This window comes from Athene noctua, chromosome 3 (genome assembly GCF_965140245.1).
Source record: "Athene noctua chromosome 3, bAthNoc1.hap1.1, whole genome shotgun sequence".
Classification (NCBI taxonomy): Eukaryota; Metazoa; Chordata; class Aves; order Strigiformes; family Strigidae; genus Athene; species Athene noctua.
In genome coordinates, this window is record NC_134039.1 from 86,747,280 (window position 1) to 86,767,469 (window position 20,190).

General features: G+C 50.3%; 1 protein-coding gene across 2 annotated transcripts; it reads right to left on the bottom strand.

Moving 5' to 3' along the window:
- Window positions 1–225: 225 nt before the first annotated feature.
- ASB13 (ankyrin repeat and SOCS box containing 13) lies at window positions 226–15,207 on the bottom strand. Of its 2 annotated transcripts, XR_012633444.1 has the most exons (7): window positions 15,059–15,207; window positions 11,760–11,947; window positions 10,747–10,897; window positions 9,186–9,320; window positions 7,653–7,844; window positions 5,241–5,420; window positions 226–4,998 (listed from the first exon to the last, which is right to left on the bottom strand). XR_012633444.1 is itself a non-coding variant. In XM_074903550.1 (6 exons), the coding sequence occupies exons 1-6, from the start codon at window positions 15,099–15,101 to the stop codon at window positions 5,293–5,295; spliced, it is 837 nt and encodes a 278-aa protein (XP_074759651.1). In that variant the 5' UTR covers window positions 15,102–15,206; the 3' UTR covers window positions 226–5,292. The 2 variants fall into 2 exon arrangements, 1 of the variants encoding a protein (XP_074759651.1); XM_074903550.1 differs by having other exon boundaries at window positions 226–5,420; window positions 15,059–15,206.
- Window positions 15,208–20,190: the final 4,983 nt, after the last annotated feature.

The window sequence follows — 20,190 nt, forward strand, 5'->3', positions numbered from 1 at the left end:
ACGATACTAAAGAGTACTGGTCCCAGTACAGACCCATCTTGTTACCAGTCGCCACTTGGGACATTGAGCTGTTGTCTGTAACTCTTTGGGCGCAGCCAGTGGTTCATTCTCAGCAGGACAATTCCAGCTGCTTTCACCCTGACCACAACCATCTACAGAAGAAACACAGCCTGGCACAGATGAAACCTTTCAGAGTGAGTTTTAATCACAAGTAACACTCCAGCATGTTGGCACCCTCCCAAATCTTACCACCACGTGTGCTACGAACAGAAAAATCAATCCGGTATAAATACAAATAGCATCTTCATAGCACATTATACTCTTTCCAAACGGAAGTCAACACTTTCTGAGCCCGGTGTCTCAGCACCTAAACCCAGAGAAGCGTCAGGGTATCACAGTTATAAGGCAGCTACCAAAGCACAAGCTGCATCTACGCTGTTGGGTCAAAAAGTGAGTTGGTTTGGTTATTTTTGCAGGACACATGAAGTTTCTGTCCCCAGTGGCATGCAGGGAGGAGAGCCTGGGGCTAACTAACAGCACAGGCAAACCTAAAGGTGTCACGTAGTAGTCAAGGTTTCCAGAGGCCCTAAGATTATCAGTAGGGTTTTTTTCTTTTCCTCCCTTATGCTTCACTACCTATGGATTTAGGTGCTGGCTTTAGGTTTGAAAATAAAAACCTTGGCCTTAAAAACCTTGATTTCAAAACAATCAGTGCTCCAGCCACCCCCAGGCCAGGGAACAGGACATTCACCAGCCTCCGAGCTGCCCAAAGCTGGTCCTCAAGCAAGCCCAAGTCAGCAGAGACCCCCCCCAAAACTCGGTTTACACTGGCTCCCGCTCAAGTGCACGGGACAGGCACCATCTTCTTGCAAGGGCCTGCAAGATCACTTGTTCCCCTGAAGAAAGATGGGAAGTGCTGAAGAGGGTGTGTGAAAGCTCAAGTAACTACTCAAGGTCTTCAGCGTTTGGTTGTTTTGTGGTTTTTTTTAATCAAGAGGTAGAACAGATACTTCATGCTCATGCTTGTTCTAAACGTGATGCAACCGCTGCGTTACTCATCTGCAGGTGCCACCTTCCAGAGGACACAGAGGTCTTTCTTTGCTGCTGCTAAGGTTAGGGCAGCTCTTGGGGTTTGTGCTCTTGTACAAAGTCTGAAGATATTAAAAAAATTTTAAAACCAACCTTCTTTGTGTTTGGTGTCTTCCCTTCTCTGCTGCTTCTTCATACCGAGACTCAGAGAGCTGCAACCAACGGCACAAACTCTTCCTCCACGCGTGGAGGGGAAGGGTGGCTCCTCTCCACCTCATCCGGGGAAAGCAACGGCTGCTGGGGTTACAAGGAGTTAATTCTTCAGTGCCACAAGTCTTTTTTCCAAGGCATCGGCTTCAGTCACACCTTGTTTTTCCTGGACAAACTTCACATAGTTGGAGAAAAGCTGCTACGATCAAGCTCCCCACTCGTGAGCCGACCTTAAGAAGCCTGGCCAGCAGCAACCAGCAGCACCCAGCAGCAAGGCTGACTGTCCAAAAGATGATTTTCACGGATGAAAGCAAAGCCCTGTTCTCAGCTGGGCTTCCCTGAAGCAGCAGGGTTATTTCAGACCGCTCCCCTTGCTGCTGGATCCGCAGCAAAGCTGGTAGAGAAACCCACAGGAGAGGGGACGCGGCCCAAAATGTTCAACTGGGTTTGCAGTTTGGGGAGCCCAGGAAGGGGACAGATGAAAGCAGGACTGTCCTGGTGGGTTTGGGTTTCTTTGAGTTGGATTCATGCCCTGATTTGACATTTGGATTAAAGGGTAAAGTCAAATAATTGCCAGAATCTGACATAAAAATAAAGCAGAGGGTGTAACCCAAGTAGAGTCAGTTAAGGAGTTTCATTCACTTAGTAATACCCACGATTCAGCCAGCCTCTCTCATTCCCAACAATCCCTAAACTCTTTACAAACCCACAGGTCCTTCGGCTGCCACCGAAACAGAAGACACCCAGTCCCTATAAACCTGGGTGTTTGGGATCTTCAAGTTTTTTAACCCAAAACAGAGAGAAGTCATGGCCAGCAGGTAGAACACCCAGGCGAGATGCTTAAAACTGCCAGAGATAAGGTCCTCTTGAGATTTTCTTTCTTACAAACGTAAGAAACAGAACACAACCAGTGAAAAAATAACCAGAGGAGGACTCTCTTGGGCACAGCCACAACTGCCTTTCCCAATGGATGGTGCGACCAGAGATGGGAAGGGGTCTCTGGGATGTCTTGCGGGTGATTCGGAGCCATCCGCTTCTGTGGCTCCCGTCACTCAGGGCTTAGCAGATGGGGATGACTCTCCAACAACCTGCCACGGCCTCTTGTGTTAGTACATGGAGCTACTCTCAGCAATTCACATGCTGAGAGACACCATAATCCAAATTTGAGCTCCTGTGTAGCCCCCCCCCAGCCCCCCTGGTTAGGGCAATGTTATCTCCAAAACTTCTAATTCTCATCAGAATTTGAGATGGCTGCAGTGATTCCCAGCTCTCCAGCCTATACCTGCGGCAAGGATGATGCTGCTACTCGTGCAGGAGCTGCTAACTGCTGCAAAAAGGGCAGCCTGAGATATTAAGGGAAGCCAAAATATTGCATTGGTTTAATCTGGCATCTACTCTGCCTTTACTCTGAGCTGAAAAATGCAGTAACTCAGATGATGCTTCACAACCAGCTGAGAAATCCTTGAAGGATTAAAAGAACCAAAGGCTAGAGAGGTTGGATAAAAGCTTAAAAAGAATCTCAATCTCAGTTTTCACCTGCGGTTTAGAAACCCAGAAACACACAAGTAAACACCCATTGGATCATCAACAGCCACCAGCCTCAGGACCACAGCACACAGGGGAAGGGCTCGGGTGGTTTTTGCAGCTTGCTGGCTCTCAGAGGACTTTCCCAGAACACTTCTCCCTCCAGAAATGGATATAACATGCAGATGAAAAAAATGCTGCTATTTGCCACAAAATAAAGAGATGCTCAGCTCTTGGTAAGTCCTTCCTGCATGCGTCGATCAGCAAGACCTCTTAAAAGAGATTAAAAAAAAAGTGACCAAACTTTAGGACTTACCAGAGAGGTGACTTAAGAGAGAGGAAAAAATAAAGATGACATAAATAGGATTGTAATTTTATTCTCAGTTGTTCCAGGAGTCTTTTGTTTTTACATTGGAAACTTGGACTTTACCATTTCATTATTTCACCAGCTTAAGAAATGTTAAAAAAGCAACCTAACAAGGGATTTGAATTTGAACCAAGAGGGAAGGTTTTCACCCCAGATTACCGAGAGGTGCACTCTCCTAATAGGTATTTATCTGTAACAACATGCATTTTGGGCAGAGGAAGCTTTTCTTGAAAGATACAATATACAAAACCTTCATCCTATCAGTCATGAGGATGAATCCCACAATAAACATCTCTAGGGCTTCCCTGAGCTTCTTGGCAATTTCACATTTCTGAAACTTTAAAACGCAAAACCCAGAATTATAAACAGACAATCCCCCAAACAGCAGGATCTCAAGTTTTTTTTCTGTCCAGCTCTATATGATACATCACAGCAAAAAAAAACCCCAACAAACCAACAAAGGGGTGCTGGGGGAACAAACCTAACCAAAAATTAAAAAAAAAAAAAAAAAACCAAAAAGTGATTTGCTGGTCACCATTAAAGTGCATTCAGCTCCACCTCAGCTCTTCAACCCTGTGCCTACCTTATTTGCCCTCTCCCTCCCAAGGCTGAGCCCCACGTGCTGGCTGGGGGAGCCCGAGACCTTGCAGGCAGCAGGTAAGTGACTGCTCTCACTCATTTGTTCACAGCATGAAGGATGTTGAGAGCCCTGAGTTAGCTCGACACCACATTAAAAAGCAGATTTGGTAACATTTGCTGTCAGTCAGAGCAGGAATTTGTTCTCACCACAGTGCTAAGACTTGCCATGGGGGCATCCGGGAGCAACATCCCCTTAGGGCCACAATATCCTGCAGGTTGCTGCCTTCAAACAACACGTAATGTCTCACCTGGAAGGCAGATGACAATTTTGGCTCTGCTCCTACGAACGTCACCCTGAAGGTTTAAATCACTGAAGGACAAAGCCTGCTGAAGCTGACGGATCCCAGCACAACGCTCAGCAGCACACGACTCAGGGCTGGCTCCTGCTGCCAACCTCTGGAGAGGCTCCAGCATTGAGAGAGAAACTCAAGAGGGGGGAAAATAAAAATAAAATTTCAAAACACAAGGCAGAGCCCAGCCCTCCTATTGCCTTTCACGTGTGGGTATACACCACAGGGATCTGCTGCACTGCCACACAAGGGACGTGTCCTTGCCGTACTCCAGGCACTGCTGGGCAGCAGCTCTGCCTCTTACTGCACAAAAAAACCAACCGAGTGGCCACAGGGGCTCAGAGCGAGCGGAGAAATATTGTTTGGGACCAGGCATCTGGAGGGAAGCATCCCTGGACATGCAGAGAGACCTGCTTCCTGCTTGGGCTTGAAAATTAGACATGGTAATACCCTAGAGGAACACCACAGTAAGAGCTGGCTCACCTTCCGTGAGGAAGGAGCATGGGCAAAGTCAACCCTGATCTGGCAGCAGTTTGTCCTCACTGTTGGTGCTGAGCCAAAGCCCGCTGATGCTCGTGGAAAGTCAGTAACAGGCTGCAGTACCTCTAATTAGTCCTGAGCTTGCTGGGGACTTAATTTGTCTCCAGCTAGAGCACGCAGGTCTCTCAAGCCTTGTCTCCTGGCATTAGGCAGCCGCCACTTGAGTTGTCAAGAGGTGGGATGCAGTGCTCCCAGTGCAGAAACACAGACAGGGCCGTGTCGGAGGGTTTTGCCTCCAAATTCCTTTGCAGCCAGCGGAGCCAGGCGCTCCCGAGGCACACTGTATCATCCCAGCATGGGCATCTAAAACAGGACAGATGAATCATGCTCCAGAAGTATCTATTTCTCTTCACTGACTGCAAAGGGAGCCTGGCTAGGTCATATGGAGATGCCTTTAGGCTAGAGAGAGGTAAAATTAGGCAAGATTAATCCCTCTCAAAGAGCGAGCGCTACAGCCTTGAACGTAGTGACAGTCTAACAGATACCCCAGGAGACATTACAACCTCACGCCAGTGCTACGTGTTGCCTGAGCCTGTCTTTGCCCACAGAGAAGAGGAAGCACTGCCTCATAAATATTATGTACACCAGTTTGCTTAAATTAAAGTTTCTTGGGGGGAGGTAGAAGAGAAAGAGACAGATACTTCATACTGCAGGAGCTAAAGATATCGTCCTTCCTGGCCACCATCGCCCCTGTCAGTTGTAGGACAGGTACTGGATTAATCGTGGAGGAATATTGAGCTTGGCAATCTTTGCCAGTGCTCGCTGCCCGGCGGCTTTCCTCACTGTAACTCTGCAGAGCTGTGACAAGCTCAGAGGCGTTTCTGAAACGAGAAAAGAGGATCCAAAGTTAGGGCTGCAGCCCAGCGGGTGGGTGATCATCCTGTGGAGCACAGACCTCCGGGAAGGGAGACACCCGGCATCGTCCCCGCCGTGAGCACAAGCCTGGCACTCGACCTCCCACAGCACCCAGGCCCGAGGAAGGCACTGCAGAGCCACGGTGTGCTCTCCCATGGCTCATCCCACAGAATCCCAGAACCATCTGGGTTGGAAAAGCCCTTGCAGCTCCTTCAGCCCCACCATGACCCTCCCCCTGACCGTTCCCAACTCCCCCAGATCCCTCAGCGCTGGCTCAGCCCGACTCTTCAACCCCTCCAGGGATCCCGGGGACTCCCCCCTGCCCTGGGCAGCCCATTCCAACGCCCAACAGCCCCTTCTGCACAGAAATCCTTCCTCAGAGCCAGCCTGACCCTGCCCTGGGCAGCTTGAGGCCATTCCCTCGGGGCCTGGCGCTGGCGCCTTGGCTCCAGAGACTCATCCCCCCTCTCTGCCCCCTCCTGGCAGGGAGTTGCAGAGGGCCAGGAGGTCTCCCCTCAGCCTCCTCTTCTCCAGACTGAACCCCCCCAGTTCCCCCAGCCGCTCCCCAGCAGACCTGTGCTCCAGACCCTGCCCCAGCTCCGTTGCCCTTCTCTGGCCACGCTCGAGTCATTCAATGGCCTTTTTGGGGTGAGGGGCCCAAAACTGAACCCCCTCAGCGAGGGGCGGCCTCCCCAGTGCCCAGCCCAGGGCTCAGATCCCTTCCCTGTCCCTGCTGGCCACGCCAGTGCTGACACAAGCCAGGATGCCGTTGCCCTCCTTGGCCCCCTGGGCACACTGCTGGCTGGCTGGCAATCAACCACCCCAGGTCCCTCTCTGACTGGCAATTTTCCTAATGCAAATCCCACCAGAAATAGCGAGCACAGCTGCAGTTCACTTCTCCCAGTTCCCTTCCTCTGCTGAGAGCTCCAAGAAAACTGCCAAGTCTGCAGCCTCGACGCTGTGTGTTGATGCTCTTGGATGCAGAGTGACAGTCAGGCACGTCGCTCTGGAATCAGTCACTCCTAAGAAGCTGCTATCCCTACCCCCACAGCCTTGGCAATCACCAGCCTCCAAGATCTGCATCTGTCCTGGATCTAGTCCCAAATTTAATGATACAAATCAAAAGAAAAAAAAAAAATCCTAATAAAGCTAGCACGGTACTTTTATAACAGTCTGCATTGAAAAACAACTACACGTGCAGTTCTGCCAGTTGGGTTTAGTGGGCAGTAAACTCTGGCAAGATATAAGGAGTATTTATGGGCACGTAGGTTTCAATCCCTTCAGCCAGCTCAGCTGCAGCCAGACCAGCACACTTCACTGCTCTCTAAGAAAAGAGAGTAATGAATAACTCAGAGGAGACACTGCTACAGGGGAAGAAGTCACAGGGAGAAAGGGCTAGAAGGTGCTCACCACACAAAGGACTGCAAACCCAGAAAACACTTTATTCTTCTATAAGGAAGAAATTTTTCTTTCTATAAGGAAGAAGGGTTTTTTACAGTGAGGGGGGTGAGGCCCTGGCACAGGCTGCCCAGAGAAGCTGTGGCTGCCCCCTCCCTGGAAGGGTTCAAGGCCAGGCTGGACGGGGCTTTGGGCAACCTGGGCTGGTGGAAGGTGGCCCTGCCCGGGGCAGGGGGGTAGTTGGACTAGATGGGCTTTAAGGTCTCTTCCAACCCAAACCTTTCTGTGATTCTATGACTTTCAGGATCATCTATTGGAGTGGTGTTGAGCAGCGGTCTGCAAAGTCTCAGAAATATCCGTGAATTACTCTTCTGAGGTCCACGAAGGGAAATGAAGGCAAAGACTGATTTAAAGCCATCCTCAAACCTCAGTCAAATGTCTCCTCGACAGCCAGCACACCTGGAGTTTAACGCATTCCCTACTCCAAATAAAATGAGTTTTCAACAGGGAGATTTCCTCAACCTGATTTAATGCACCAAAGCATAAACACTGATGCTGACACATGAGAGGGACCAGAATTCAGTGAGGGCACGATTTGGACCATCTTACCACTGTCAGTCAACCACAATTAAGCAGAGCTAGGCTACAGCCAGCTGGAGTATATTTGGCACAAAGAATTTTACACCTTCACAAGAAGGTGATCAGAGATCTACAAACCAAAGTGGACTGAGAATCACGATGTGGTGCAACGGAGCTGGCAGTCACTGAATTCCTGGGACAGGGGATCATATCTCACTTACTTTCATAGTACTCAAAGCACTTTGCCGTGGGACTGCTGCTCCAGGTGTAATCCGATGGCTTCTTTCCTCGGTTGTCCCTGGCGTAAATGTTTCCTCCAAATTCAATCAGCATCTCCACCAGATCCACGTTTTTCACTTTTGCTGCGTGGTGGAGGGCTGTCTCGTGAAGTTTAGCAGCGTTCACATTTGCCCCTGAGGGCAGAAGGAAAAACAAACCTTTTCATTAAAGCTCATTGACACAAACATAAGTAGTGGTTTGACTGAAGCAAAAAAAAAAGCTGTTAAAACATGCACGAGCGGCTAGAACAAGATCCAAACGAAACAGCACAAACAGGAAACCAAACTGCTGAACAAGTTCTCGGTGCTGGCAACGCGTGAGTTTTCTTCTCTGGCTTTATGTTTTCCTTGCAGAGAAAGGATTTTAGCCCATGTTACTGGGTGAATGAGCTGTTGAGTGTGAAGTTCAGAATTGCTTCCTGACTCCGTGCTGTCCAAAGCCAGCAAACAGCCATTCCCAGTCATTTCAGTGGAGTGCTCCCACTCAAGGCAAACAGTGATGCCTTTGTTAACTATTTTAACAGAAATACCCCAGACTCAGAAGATGTGGCAGCTCACCATCAGACATTACTGTGGGATCAAATTTTAATTAGAGATATTTTTGCTAAGAAAGTTTGGCTTTTATAAACCAACAAAAAAAGGTCCTTCCAATCCCTGCACAACCACCTGCATTTTATCAACTGATTTGAGCTCAGCAGAGATGAGCTGAACCTCACTGAGCTCAAACAACCGACTTCTAGATATGTGTAGCCACAATGAACTCCCCTTATAATTAACGAGGAGAAACAGGCATTTCTGGGGAATCAATTAAAGGGCACACAAGAAAGGGAACTGGAGGGAACAGGCTAGATTAGATGTGTCATTTTTAGACAACTAACGTTCAACAAAACAAATCCCCACTCCTGGGCCAAATCACCTCCTGGTAAGCACAGGCAAAGAAAAGAAGTTCAACTCCAAATTCCCCCACAGAAAACTGGGATGTGAAACCTGGAGCACAGAACATTGACTTGAACATCCAGTGAACTCATCTGGGCATAAACACTAACCAGATCTTCTTGAGGTATGAAGTGATTTCATCTCTGGTTTTCTGTACAGCATCAAACCCTAACACCTCTCCTAACACCCACCCAAAACCATACGACTCTGCTATGTGTGTACAACAGTTGATATCGCTTTTGGGAAGGAGTTGAAACTTTGCTCTAGGGGGCTGAAGAGTTCTGAATTTTATTAAAATAAAAGAATGGGAATGTCACTGGGAACATCACAGACTGGATATTGACAGGCACATGCTGAAAAAATGTTTAAGCATTAAGCTTTGCTCAGGTAAAGGCAAAAGCTTTCACCTTTGTCATCTATATCACGCTGTGAATGAATAAGCTCTTCCACAAGAACACTGCTGCGGAGCACCGAGGGAAACACGGCGCACAGGCACCACCATCTCCTGCCACCCAGAAGCAAACCCCGTGGCTGCCATACCTGCCTTGAGCAGCAACTTTGCACAGTCCAGATGCTCCCTGGCACAGGCCACGTGTAGGGGAGTCCCGAAATGGCAGTCGTGAGCCTCCAGGTTCGCACCGACGTCGATGAGAAGCTGCACGCACTCTGAGCTACCTTTAGAAAGGGAAGATCCGAGTCAAAAGAAAGAATCCAGCTCAAATGGGATGGCAGGCTGAGATCAGCTCGACCCACAAACAGTCTGTTTAATATGTGGGGTGACCGCTGCAAAATAGAAATGCCTGTGAGCCAACACAATACACTGTAGGACCAAGATCAGGACACAAGAAACAGAGTCACACCCGCATGGCACCGAGCTAGAGCTAACAGGCCTTGCAGGGAGTCAGGTCAAACAAACCTGAATTCAAGGGTTTGCAGCAAATCACCCATTGTTCGTGGAGCTGGTTGTCTTGCTGGTCCTGCCTGGGGTGGATTAGATCACTTTCAAGACCACTTCAGCTTTACTTTTTCCAACGTTAATAATATGACTTAACAGCAAGCGGGCGGTCATCATCATCAAGGCTTGGGAAAAAAGCTTGACAAGGAAAAGCTAAGCAAGAGCTCACAGCTACATATTTAAGTAACTACCTGTTTGTCAAAAATGCTGTCTCCCAAAGCCTTCATAGTCAAAGGGAAACTCTGTCCAGGACAGCATATAACAACAATGGAGGAGAGAGGAGGTATTACATCTTAGAGAGGAAACTGAGGCACAAAACAATTAAGAGATTTGGTCACAGTCACCTAGCAGGGACCATGCTGATCTCAAATCCAGGCTTTCCTGCTGTTGTGTCCATGCAGGTGGAAGTTCAGGGGAGCAATTACACCTAAATACCCCCCTGTATACTTAATTATGCCTCTGCTGCTCCCATTGCCTCTGCTGCTGTCATAGCCACCCTGATGCTTCCTCCTGTTCCATTAACTCAGATCCAAACACCCAGATGAGGCTTGAGCAGAGAACAGGGGAAGCAGAAAGCAGCTGGCCCACGCCAGCTGGGACATTATTTTGGCCCTTGCAGTTTTCTCTTATCCCCTGGACAGACCCTCAGGTGGAAAAGGCCTTGAGAGGGACAAGGAACAAGGAGGGTAGCAACTCTGCCCAACAGTCCCTGACACTTTTTTTCTATCTGACAGCCAGGAGGGACAGAACCACCCAACTAAGATGGTTTTGTGTCTTAATCAGAACAATTTATCCCATCTCAATTTGGATCAGAGGAAAAGAATGCAAACACCCCTCCGCTTGCAAGAGCAAAACTACTGGTTTGGCTCAAGGTTTTCTCATAGAACATCAAGAAGCTGGTATTTTATCTGATTGCCATCTTATTCCATATCCCTCACGTGGGATGAAAGCACCCAACACAAGGGATGGCTTTATTCACCCATAACAGAGCACTTTGCATTTTGTGTTCAACGGGAGATGTGCAGCTGAAATATTCGCAAGCTGTAACGGTTTTTGGGTACTTGGCAGCTGCTTTTGTTGGGTTGTTGGGTTTTTTTTTTTCCAAGCTGCAAATAACCATGCAAAGATAAGACCACACGGACTTACCATTCATGCAGGCTTCGTGGAGAGGAGACGCCGTGTACAGGGGAGGGTTCACCTTGGCGCCGTGGGACAGCAGCACTTTCACACACTCTATGCTACCCGAGGCACAGGCATCGCAGAGCGGAGTGCTGCCATCAATATTCCTGGCATCCACCTCCAAGGCAGAAAAAAAAAGTTAAGGTACTCATAGGCTGCTGTGTAGCAGGACCCTCTTGCCTATGTTTTTACTTCTTTTAACCCTAGAAATAGTCTGGGCTCAGGAAACAGTTGGTTGCTACTGCCAGCAACGTGGCTTGTGCCGTTCCCATCACTCTCAAGGCACAGATGTACATTAATGTCACAAGTTTAAGTTGTTATTTCCATCATTTTATTTTTCTGCCACTCTCCTGCTGAAGGTTACAAGCCTTGAGGCTGAGTAACAGAGGCAGGCAACTCCTTGTCTGCTTTAGTGCAAGGCCCAGCTTCATCAGCAGACTCAGCCCAGCCGCCTGACTTTGCACTGAGAAGGACAACAGAGCACACACGTGCTCCACTTCACCCGCTTTGCTCTGAGGACAGCTGTCTTCAAGAGCTTGTGACTTCTCACACGCTGTAGACAAGTCAGTGCCAGCTATAGCCAAAGACTGATTTTTGTTTCCATAATAAAATTAAAGAAATAGAAGAAGAAACAAAATCATAAATATAAATCCCCCCTGGAAGCTACACATCCCCTTGAATCAACCAGCTAGCTTTAGATACTTGAGTCACCTAGATTAGATTTCTCGTCACCCCAGGCTCTGTTGATAGTCAGTGAGGAGGGAGGGGGAGAAACAGAGAGAGAAATACTTCCAGGTAGTTTTTTAAGTCCTCCTCGAGCTCAAACACCCTCTGAAAAGACCTCCCATCCTCTGCTGACTGTCAAGAAAGCCCAGGGTGATAAAGAAGAGCCTAGAGCTCGATGAGGACAATCTAGATCCCAGAAATAACTTGAGACATCAAGATGGGGGTTCCAGGCTGGATCAGACCCAAATACATACCTGGGCCCCTGCAGCCAGCAGGAGCTTGACACACTGTGTCTGCCCTCGCAGGCTCGCCTCGTGCAATGGGGTGATAGAGTCGTAGGTGACCGCGTTGACGCAGGCTCCGCTCTCTATCAGCTGCTGCAGCTGCAGGATTTCTCCCCTCCTGGCTGCTTCATGGACGGGTGTTCGATCGGCCCAGAAGCCTAGAGAGGAAAGAATAAATAAGTAAATAAATACAACCATACACGCGGAGCAAATGGGCCTCCATGCTGGAGAAAAGCAGACAGGGAACATGGGCCGGGAGCTAGAAGAGAGAGCTGGGAACAAGGAGCTTATTCCTCACCATTCTCCCACTCAGCACGTGATTTTAAATCGTGTGTTTCATGTTTGTGGGTTCCCTGTTGATCGCTGCCCTCTCAGGGACTGTCTGTAATTACAGTTTCTGAAATGCTTTGTTGTACTTGCTTGAAACTTTATCCAAATACAAACCCCAGCAGCATTCACCAGGTCCAGATTCACCCCAGTGAGCTCTGAACTATTTAGTGTTAGGAGCACCGTCCCTCCTGGCTCCATCTGAAATCACTGGAAACAGGACACCTCCAGAGAGCAACTCAACTCACCTAAAAACCATCATCTTCCCCAAAAGTCAACGGAGTTTCAACAACTAAGTTTCTAGTTTCAACGCCTTCACTGAGCATCTACACCTACATGGGGCAAGTCTGAGCTTAGCTTCCCAGCACTACCTGACAATAGCATCTCCTTTCAGGTGGGTTTTGCTTTCAAGGAAGCAATGAGGAAAGAACAGCCCCGTGCATTTTCACACGACCTTCAGCAAGATAAATGCATCCTCTGGAAAAAAAACAGCCCGCGAAAGCAGGGTTTATAGGAGCAGTATGGTACTGTCTGCACACAGGTCAATACTAAAAATCATCAGCAAAACAGACCTCACAGATAGAGTTCCTCCCCTTTGAATATACCTCTGTAAAATCCCCATTTCAAGGTAGGCACGCACGGCTGTGGAGTAGCAGAAAAAGCATGATTTGCCTTATTTTTTAAAAAGTAAAACATTTTGTCATGTATTTGAGTTGGACTGACCTTCCCTCTCACCATCCCTGTACACAGCATTTTATTTACCAGCCTAAAGCAGTAAATGCCAACACAAGCCAGCAGTTATGGAAGATGGAGCAGACCCAAAGAATAACCCAATGCTGAGGTGTACGGTGGACTGAAACCACCCCCTGAAAGGGAACCACGGGTACCGGCGTTTTCGCAGCACACAGTATATGCAAGCTTTTTTATTTGCTTGTTAGATCCTCATTCCCTTTGCCAGTATCCCTGGGCAGGATGTTTTTCCTTCCCTGGAGCTTCTGTGGTTTATGTCAGGAGAAGCAAGAAGTCCAAATGAGGATGGAGCTCTGGAATCACCAGCCACTGAGCAGCATCACTTTGTCACCAACAGCACTGAGAAGAAGCAGCTCCTGCAGTATTTCATTATGGGCTTATTATATAGCTCAGAAAAACAAACCCGCAGGCTCAGGATCATCTTGGTTGGAAAAGCCCTTGCAGCTCCTCCAGCCCCACCATGACCCTCCCCCTGAGCGTTCCCAACTCCCCCAGATCCCTCAGCGCTGGCTCAGCCCGACTCTTCAACCCCTCCAGGGATCCCGGGGACTCCCCCCTGCCCTGGGCAGCCCATTCCAAGGCCCAACAGCCCCTTCTGCACAGAAATCCTTCCTCAGAGCCAGCCTGACCCTGCCCTGGGCAGCTTGAGGCCATTCCCTCGGGGCCTGGCGCTGGCTCCTTGGCTCCAGAGACTCATCCCCCCTCTCTGCACCCTCCTGGCAGGTAGCTCCTCAAATTTCTTCTCTCCCACTGCACAATCCCTTATGTGGCAGGCTCACGTGAGAGAGAACATCATTCCCCACAGATGGGGCTCCCACAGCCCCACAGGTCTTCCCTGCCTGACTGCAGCCAGGGTCAGACCTAAATCTGGGGCTCGGCATGGGTCAAGCCTAACAGCTTTGCCTCAGCAGCTGAAGCACAAGGCAGGGGAACACCGTCAGTTCCTGATGCAACTCGAGAACAGCCCTTCCAGGGGAACCAGCCGTGCGCCCGCGAGGGTCTTTGCTGCACGACAGGCTGCTGGGCTCAGCCCGCTGCTCCGGCCTGCCATGCCTCATCCCAGGGACACCATTTCTCAGGAGCTCTGCAAGCACCTTCCTCACCCCCAGCCCTGCGGAGGTGACCTGGCAGACAACTGCTGGCGGGAGCCTGAGTTTGGGCCCTCCCAGGGGTGGTGCATGGCTCCCACTCGCCATCTCTTGAGGAGGAGGAAGCCATCCCCTCTCCTCCAGCTGCCCAACACCGCCTCTTCGGATCATACACACAAATGATAGTGGAGGAACAATGATAATTCCCCATGCCTAGAAGCAGGGGATGTCTCAACAGCATCTTCACCTTCCTCTTATCCCTTTCCTTGAGAGAGGGCCGTTCGCCCCCCAAACCATGCAGCCCACCCCCAAACCATCCTGTCCACTCCAAACCACCCTGCCCAACCCCAAACCATCCTGTGCATCCCCCAAACCACCCTGCCCACCTCCCAAACCATCCTGTGCATCCCCCAAACCACCCTGCCCACCTCCCAAACCATCCTGTGCATCCCCCAAACCACCCTGCCCACCTCCCAAACCATCCTGTGTATCCCCCAAACCACCCTGCCCACCTCCCAAACCATCCTGTCCACTCCAAACCACCCTGCCCAACCCCAAACCATCCTGTGCATCCCCCAAACCACCCTGCCCACCCCCAAACCACCCTGTCCACTCCAAACCACCCTGTCCACCCCCAAAACACCCTGCCCACCCCCAAACCATCCTGTGCATCCCCCAAACCACCCTGCCCACCCCCAAACCACCCTGTGCATCCCCTAAACCACCCTGTCCGCTCTAAACCACCTTCCCCACCCAAAACTGTCCTCCCCACCCCTAAAACCATCCTGTGAATCCCCCAAACCACCCTGTCCACCCCCAAACCGTCCCGTGCATCCCCTAAACTAACCTGCTGACCCCCAAACCACCGTGCCCACCCCTAAAATTATACATTGCATCCCCCAAACCACCCCGTCCATTCTAAACCACGCTGCCCACCCCCAAACCATCCTCTGCATCCCCCAAACCAGCCCGCGTACCCCCCAAACCACCCTGCCCACCCCTAACCCACGACGCTAAGCGCAGCCTCCGTCTCTTCCCGGAGCAGACCAGCCCCGCCGCCCCACGTACAGGAACCCCACGACCGCGCCGCCCCTCGCAACGCACCGATCTCGCCCCGCAGGGAGCCGATACTCGCGGGGGTCTCCATGGCCCGGGACCGCCACTTCGGCCTCCTCCGGCCGCCTGCGGCCTCCTCCGGCCCGCTCCGCCCCTGGGGCCCGGCCCCGGCCGCGGCGCCCGCCGGGAGCTGTAGTGCCCGGGCGGCGAGGGGTACCGGGGGCACTGGGGTGTGTGGGGAGGGGAGACTGGGGGTACCGGGGGCACTGGGGTGTGTGGGGAGGGGAGACTGGGGGTACCGGGGGCACTGGGGTGTGTGGGGAGGGGAGACTGGGGGTACCGGGGGCACTGGGGTGTGTGGGGAGGGGAGACTGGGGGTACCGGGGGCACTGGGGTGTGTGGGGAGGCGAGACTGGGGGTACCGGGGGCGCTGGGGTGTGTGGGGAGGGGAGACTGGGGGTACCGGGGGCGCTGGGGTGTGTGGGGAGGGGAGACTGGGGGTACCGGGGGCGCTGGGGTGTGTGGGGAGGGGAGACTGGGGGTACCGGGGGCGCTGGGGTGTGTGGGGAGGGGAGACTGGGGGTACCGGGGGCGCTGGGGTGTGTGGGGAGGGGAGACTGGGGGTACCGGGGGCACTGGGGTGTGTGGGGAGGGGAGACTGGGGGTACCGGGGGCACTGGGGTGTGTGGGGAGGGGAGACTGGTGTTACTGGTATATGTGGGGAGGGATACTGGAGGCACTGGTATGGCAGGGGGGGTAGCGGATGTACTGCTGTATGTGAGCAGGGTGCACTGGGGACATTGGTGTATGTCTAGAGGGGGTTCTGGGGATACTGGGGACTGGAAGCACAGGTGTGTGTGGGGAGGAAGGTACTGGTGTGCTCTTGGAGCGAGATATTGGGAGCACTGGTGTGTGTAGAGGTGGTACTGGGTCACCAGTGTGTGTGGGCAGGTGGCATCTGGGGCACTGGTGTATGTGGGGAAGGGGTATTTGGGGGAACTAGGGTGTGGGAAGGGGTACTGGGGTCACTGGTGTGTGTGTAGGGAGGGGATGGTGGTGGCACTGGTGCAAAAAGAATGGGGTGCTGGAAGGGCCCATGAAACTGGTGTGGGACATGGGGACACACTGGGACAGTGATGGGGGGACAACGGGGTGTTTTGGGGGAAGGTAGGGCTCGGGGACAGGTGCTTGTGGAGAACTGGGGAGGGGGGTCAGCGTGGGGGGGAAGGACAGGCCACCCGAACGGCCACGGGATGGGGTGCAGGAGCTGGGTGAGAGTGTTTGGGGGAGCAAAGAGAGATTTGGGTTGTGCTGGAGCTGACTGGAGTGAGTTCAGGGTGGGGGACAGAACTGGGGCAACGTGTGTACCAAAAATGTGGCAGGAGAATCCACTCAGGTCCCGGGGCTGAGCAAGCTGCTCTTCCAGAGTCCCCAGGACCGGAGGGAGTTCCCTGGTACTGATGTCAGGGATGATATTACCTCCTGGACACAGCGTGTGACACGCGGAGCGGGCAGCCGGGCCTCCTCCTGGCCTCTCCGTAAGGGCTGGCATTTCTCTGGGATTTCTGTTGATACAAGGAAATGATCACCTGCTTTGCAATTTATAATGATTTCTGAATATTGCTTAATAATCCTGCCTGCCCTGACTGCCCTGGGGAAGCTTACCAAGGGCTACTGTGTTCAGCAAAACAAAGCAGTTTTCTGTGGAAACTCACCAAGAATTACGATGTTTGGCAAAAATAGAGACGTGTCCTTGGAAAGCAGATGGGTTCTAGCAAGTTGAGTCTTTGTAATGAATAGATAGCCATATATGGGCAGTAGAAATTAATAGACTGGTGCTTTTAGATAAGATAGAGGTGGTAAACCAGCAGGAACCACCTTGAACAAGTCATTAGCTAAGAGAATCTGCACATGCTCCGAGGACAAATACAAGGTGAGAAAGGCGACAAGCCTTCCTCCAAAAGACCCCCAAAGACAGCCACCAGGAGGCAGTGGGCAGGAGCAAAGAGAATAAACGGCTGACACCAGCCTTTTGAACTAAGCCAGCCTCATTATGCATAGGGCCATTTGCATTATGCAATCCAATGAATATGTATATCCATATCCACACTCTGTGAGTTTTTGGTAAAATGTGCTGTTGGTGTGCAAGCTTTGTGGAGAAATCCCCTTGCACCCCGGCGCCGGAGTAAACATACCTGCTGTGTAACTCTCTCTGAGTTGTAGAGTCTGTTTCCACGAATCACTGTTATGCTTCAGCTCTCCTGTCTTGCTGGGTCATCCTGTCGATGGCTGCTCTGCAACACTTACAAGTAGGTAAGACAGCAGAAACAGAAGCACAGAAAGGTGATTTACCAAAAATTACAAAAAGAAATCCGTGCAAGGCTGAAACTACAGCTGGAGTTGCTTGATTCCAACTTAATTTAAACATTAGAGAGAGAGCACCACCCTTCTCTACCACTTGTCATGACCCAGATTGGAAGCCCAGAGAGTCACAACGGTTCTGTGATCCTTTCAGGTTAAATTAAGGTGAAATGACACCAAACGACCAGTTAAAATATTTTACTTGCAGTAGAGAACAATTTAAACTTGGGAAAGGATAATAAGCAATGTGGTCTCTTATAAATCAAAAGGAAAGCGAAAGGAGAAAAAAGAGTCAAAGAAATCCAGATCACCACCCCTGGATCCAGCATTGTCTCAGGTCTGGTAATCTTGGGTGGTAGATGCACACACAGCAAACTTTCTGTTGCCTTTTTAAGTTCATCTTATCAGCTGATTAGCATACTAGATGAGGAGGGGCAGGTGCTCCACAAATTCATCTCCATGAGAGACAGGAAAAAGGTGGAGCATGAGTTCCAGTTGAGTCTGTGGGCAGGTGGTTGTTGCCCAGCTTTGGTTTTTCCTCTGATTGCAGAGATCTCATCACTCATCCCAGAAATGCTCACCTCTTCCAGTTCTTGTTACCCCTCCAGTGGCGAAGGTGTGAAGTCATTAGCAAGGCAAGCACTGGTGTCTGCCTTGCACAATCGAGCCACAAAGTATTGGGCTTAGCAGTACTTGTGCTTGAGGGGAAACACCTGGTTTAGTCCCTGTCTTGCCCTCTGAGGCTTCTCTAAGGAGTTTGTCAATGCAACTGCACGGGTGTGGGGGTGCATCCTTTGATACCCTCCCGCTTCCTTGGGGGACATTCCTTAGACTAATCCAAAGGCCACAGCTTGTCCTTGAGGTTTTCTGTGTTGATGAATGTTTGAGTCATTACTTCTTTCAGTTCCTTACACCACTTCACTGTCTATCTCATATTTCTGCTCTCTCAGGGTAGAAGCTAAGGTAAGATGCATTCATTAAAATCATTATTTTAAAGCTTCCAGAATAACCATGTCCACATGGAGGCAGCAGCAGAACCTGCAGGAGACATCCACATACCAGGCTTGACCGTGCTGATGAAACCATCGACCGCATTCCTGGTGCCTCAGGTATCTGGTCCCCATCACATCAGCTGCCACAGGGGCAGGGCTCCAAGCACATCACTTTCCTGGGCTCAGGAACACCTGCACAGCAAGTGCATCTTGTCAGCAAATTGCTGACCAGTTATCCAGGGTCACAGAGTGGGAGAGAAGCCACAGCAACCAAACTGCAGGAGACTGGAGCCAAATGTCAGTGTATCACACTAAATAAATATAAATATAAATCTGCCCTAAAATCTTGCATGTTCTCCTCTGTTTTTCCCATCTTATCACCTAAGACTAAAAATCAAAGAGCCAGGTAATACACAAACTTCATCTTCCACCTTCCCCTCCTCCTCCATCTCTAAATAACTTTTTTTCTCGTTAGAGATGTAGGAGAAAGAACCCAGGCTGTACAGCAATCTGCCATTCATCTGTGGATTTTCTTCCCCTGCATGTCAAGTTCCCCCTCCCGCCCCACACTCATACAGTCACTTCCAGAAACACAAAGCATTTGCCATCCTAATTCCCAACAGATTATTTAGGTAGCTGATATTTATGAGGGCTCCGTAAGATGCCTTGGTGACTGTATGTTTGTTTTGCCTTGGCGAAGCAATTCACCTGAAGACCAACCAGACCTGTGAGTTGGCATCTGTGTGGACAAGGAGTTAAATTTGGGTGCCGGTTTGAGAAATGCACTTGACTCTGCACTTCCTGAACTCGCAAAAAGGTGCCACACACTCAAAACACTGATGCCTTGAATTCACTAGCTAGCGGAGCCAAGGTTTGTCAACAGCTGCCAGCAGCTTGGGCAAGTGCCATGTGATGAGTGTTATTAACCTTATCTCATTTACATCCAGGTCTTGAGAGAGGAGGCGTGTATCAGCTTTCTTGTGTGTCCTACTTTTATTACACTCCCAATCTTGCAGTCTTCCCCTGTCGTCCTTCCCAAATTGCTGGAGTAAACAATGAGACATAAGAAACAGATTAAAAACAGAGATCAAAAAAATCCCCTTCCCCCCAGGCAGTCTCTGCAGGAGTAGATCTGCAAGGAGAGCTGCTCCGAGGAGGAGAGATTCTGCAGGATTCCTTCACAGAAACACAGAATCATTCAGGCTGGAAAAGCCCCTCGGGATCATCGAGTCCAACCCTCAGCCCGACTCTACAAAGTTCTCCCCTACCCCACATCCCCCCCAGCTCATCCCAACGGCCCTGAAACCCCCCCAGGGATGGGGACTCCCCCCTCCCTGGGCAGCCTGTTCCACTCTCAGACCACTCTTTCTCTGAAAAATTTTTTCCTAATGTCCAGTCATTTCACAGTCCTGCCATATATTTGCAGTTCTGTTCGTGTTTTTCACTTTGTCCACTGGCTTTGCATTTATATATGCATTTCTCAGGTGGTTGGGAGCTATGCTTTAGGGTACACAGCCTGCTGAAGAACACCTGTTTCCCCCTTCCATCCATAGCAGAATAAAGGATGAAATCCTATTTAAAAAATAAAATTATATTTTAGAAAAAAGAATAATCTATTTCTTCTTGCTATTCTTCAGTGACTACACTTCTAAAATAGAAATCCACCCTGTGCTTGTTCCCCACTTTGAGGGAAAAATCAATGTTTTCCAGCAGTGGACCTTTTTCTCCTGAAAATATTAATTTTGAAGAAAACCAATTTTCCATTGCAGGAGGATGAAATGAAATAACTCTAGTGGGAAACTTCTGGTCAGCACAGTGGTGGACCTG

Coding starts and splice junctions, on each gene's coding strand:
- ASB13 (XM_074903550.1), bottom strand. CDS start 15,101: ATGGAGACCCCCGCGAGTATCGGCTCCCTGCGGGGCGAGATCG. Junction 11,948..15,058: donor CTCCCTGCGGGGCGAGATCG/GTGCGTTGCGAG, acceptor TTTCCTCTCTAG/GCTTCTGGGCCGATCGAACA. Junction 5,421..7,652: donor GTGCTTTGAGTACTATGAAA/GTAAGTGAGATA, acceptor TTCTCGTTTCAG/AAACGCCTCTGAGCTTGTCA.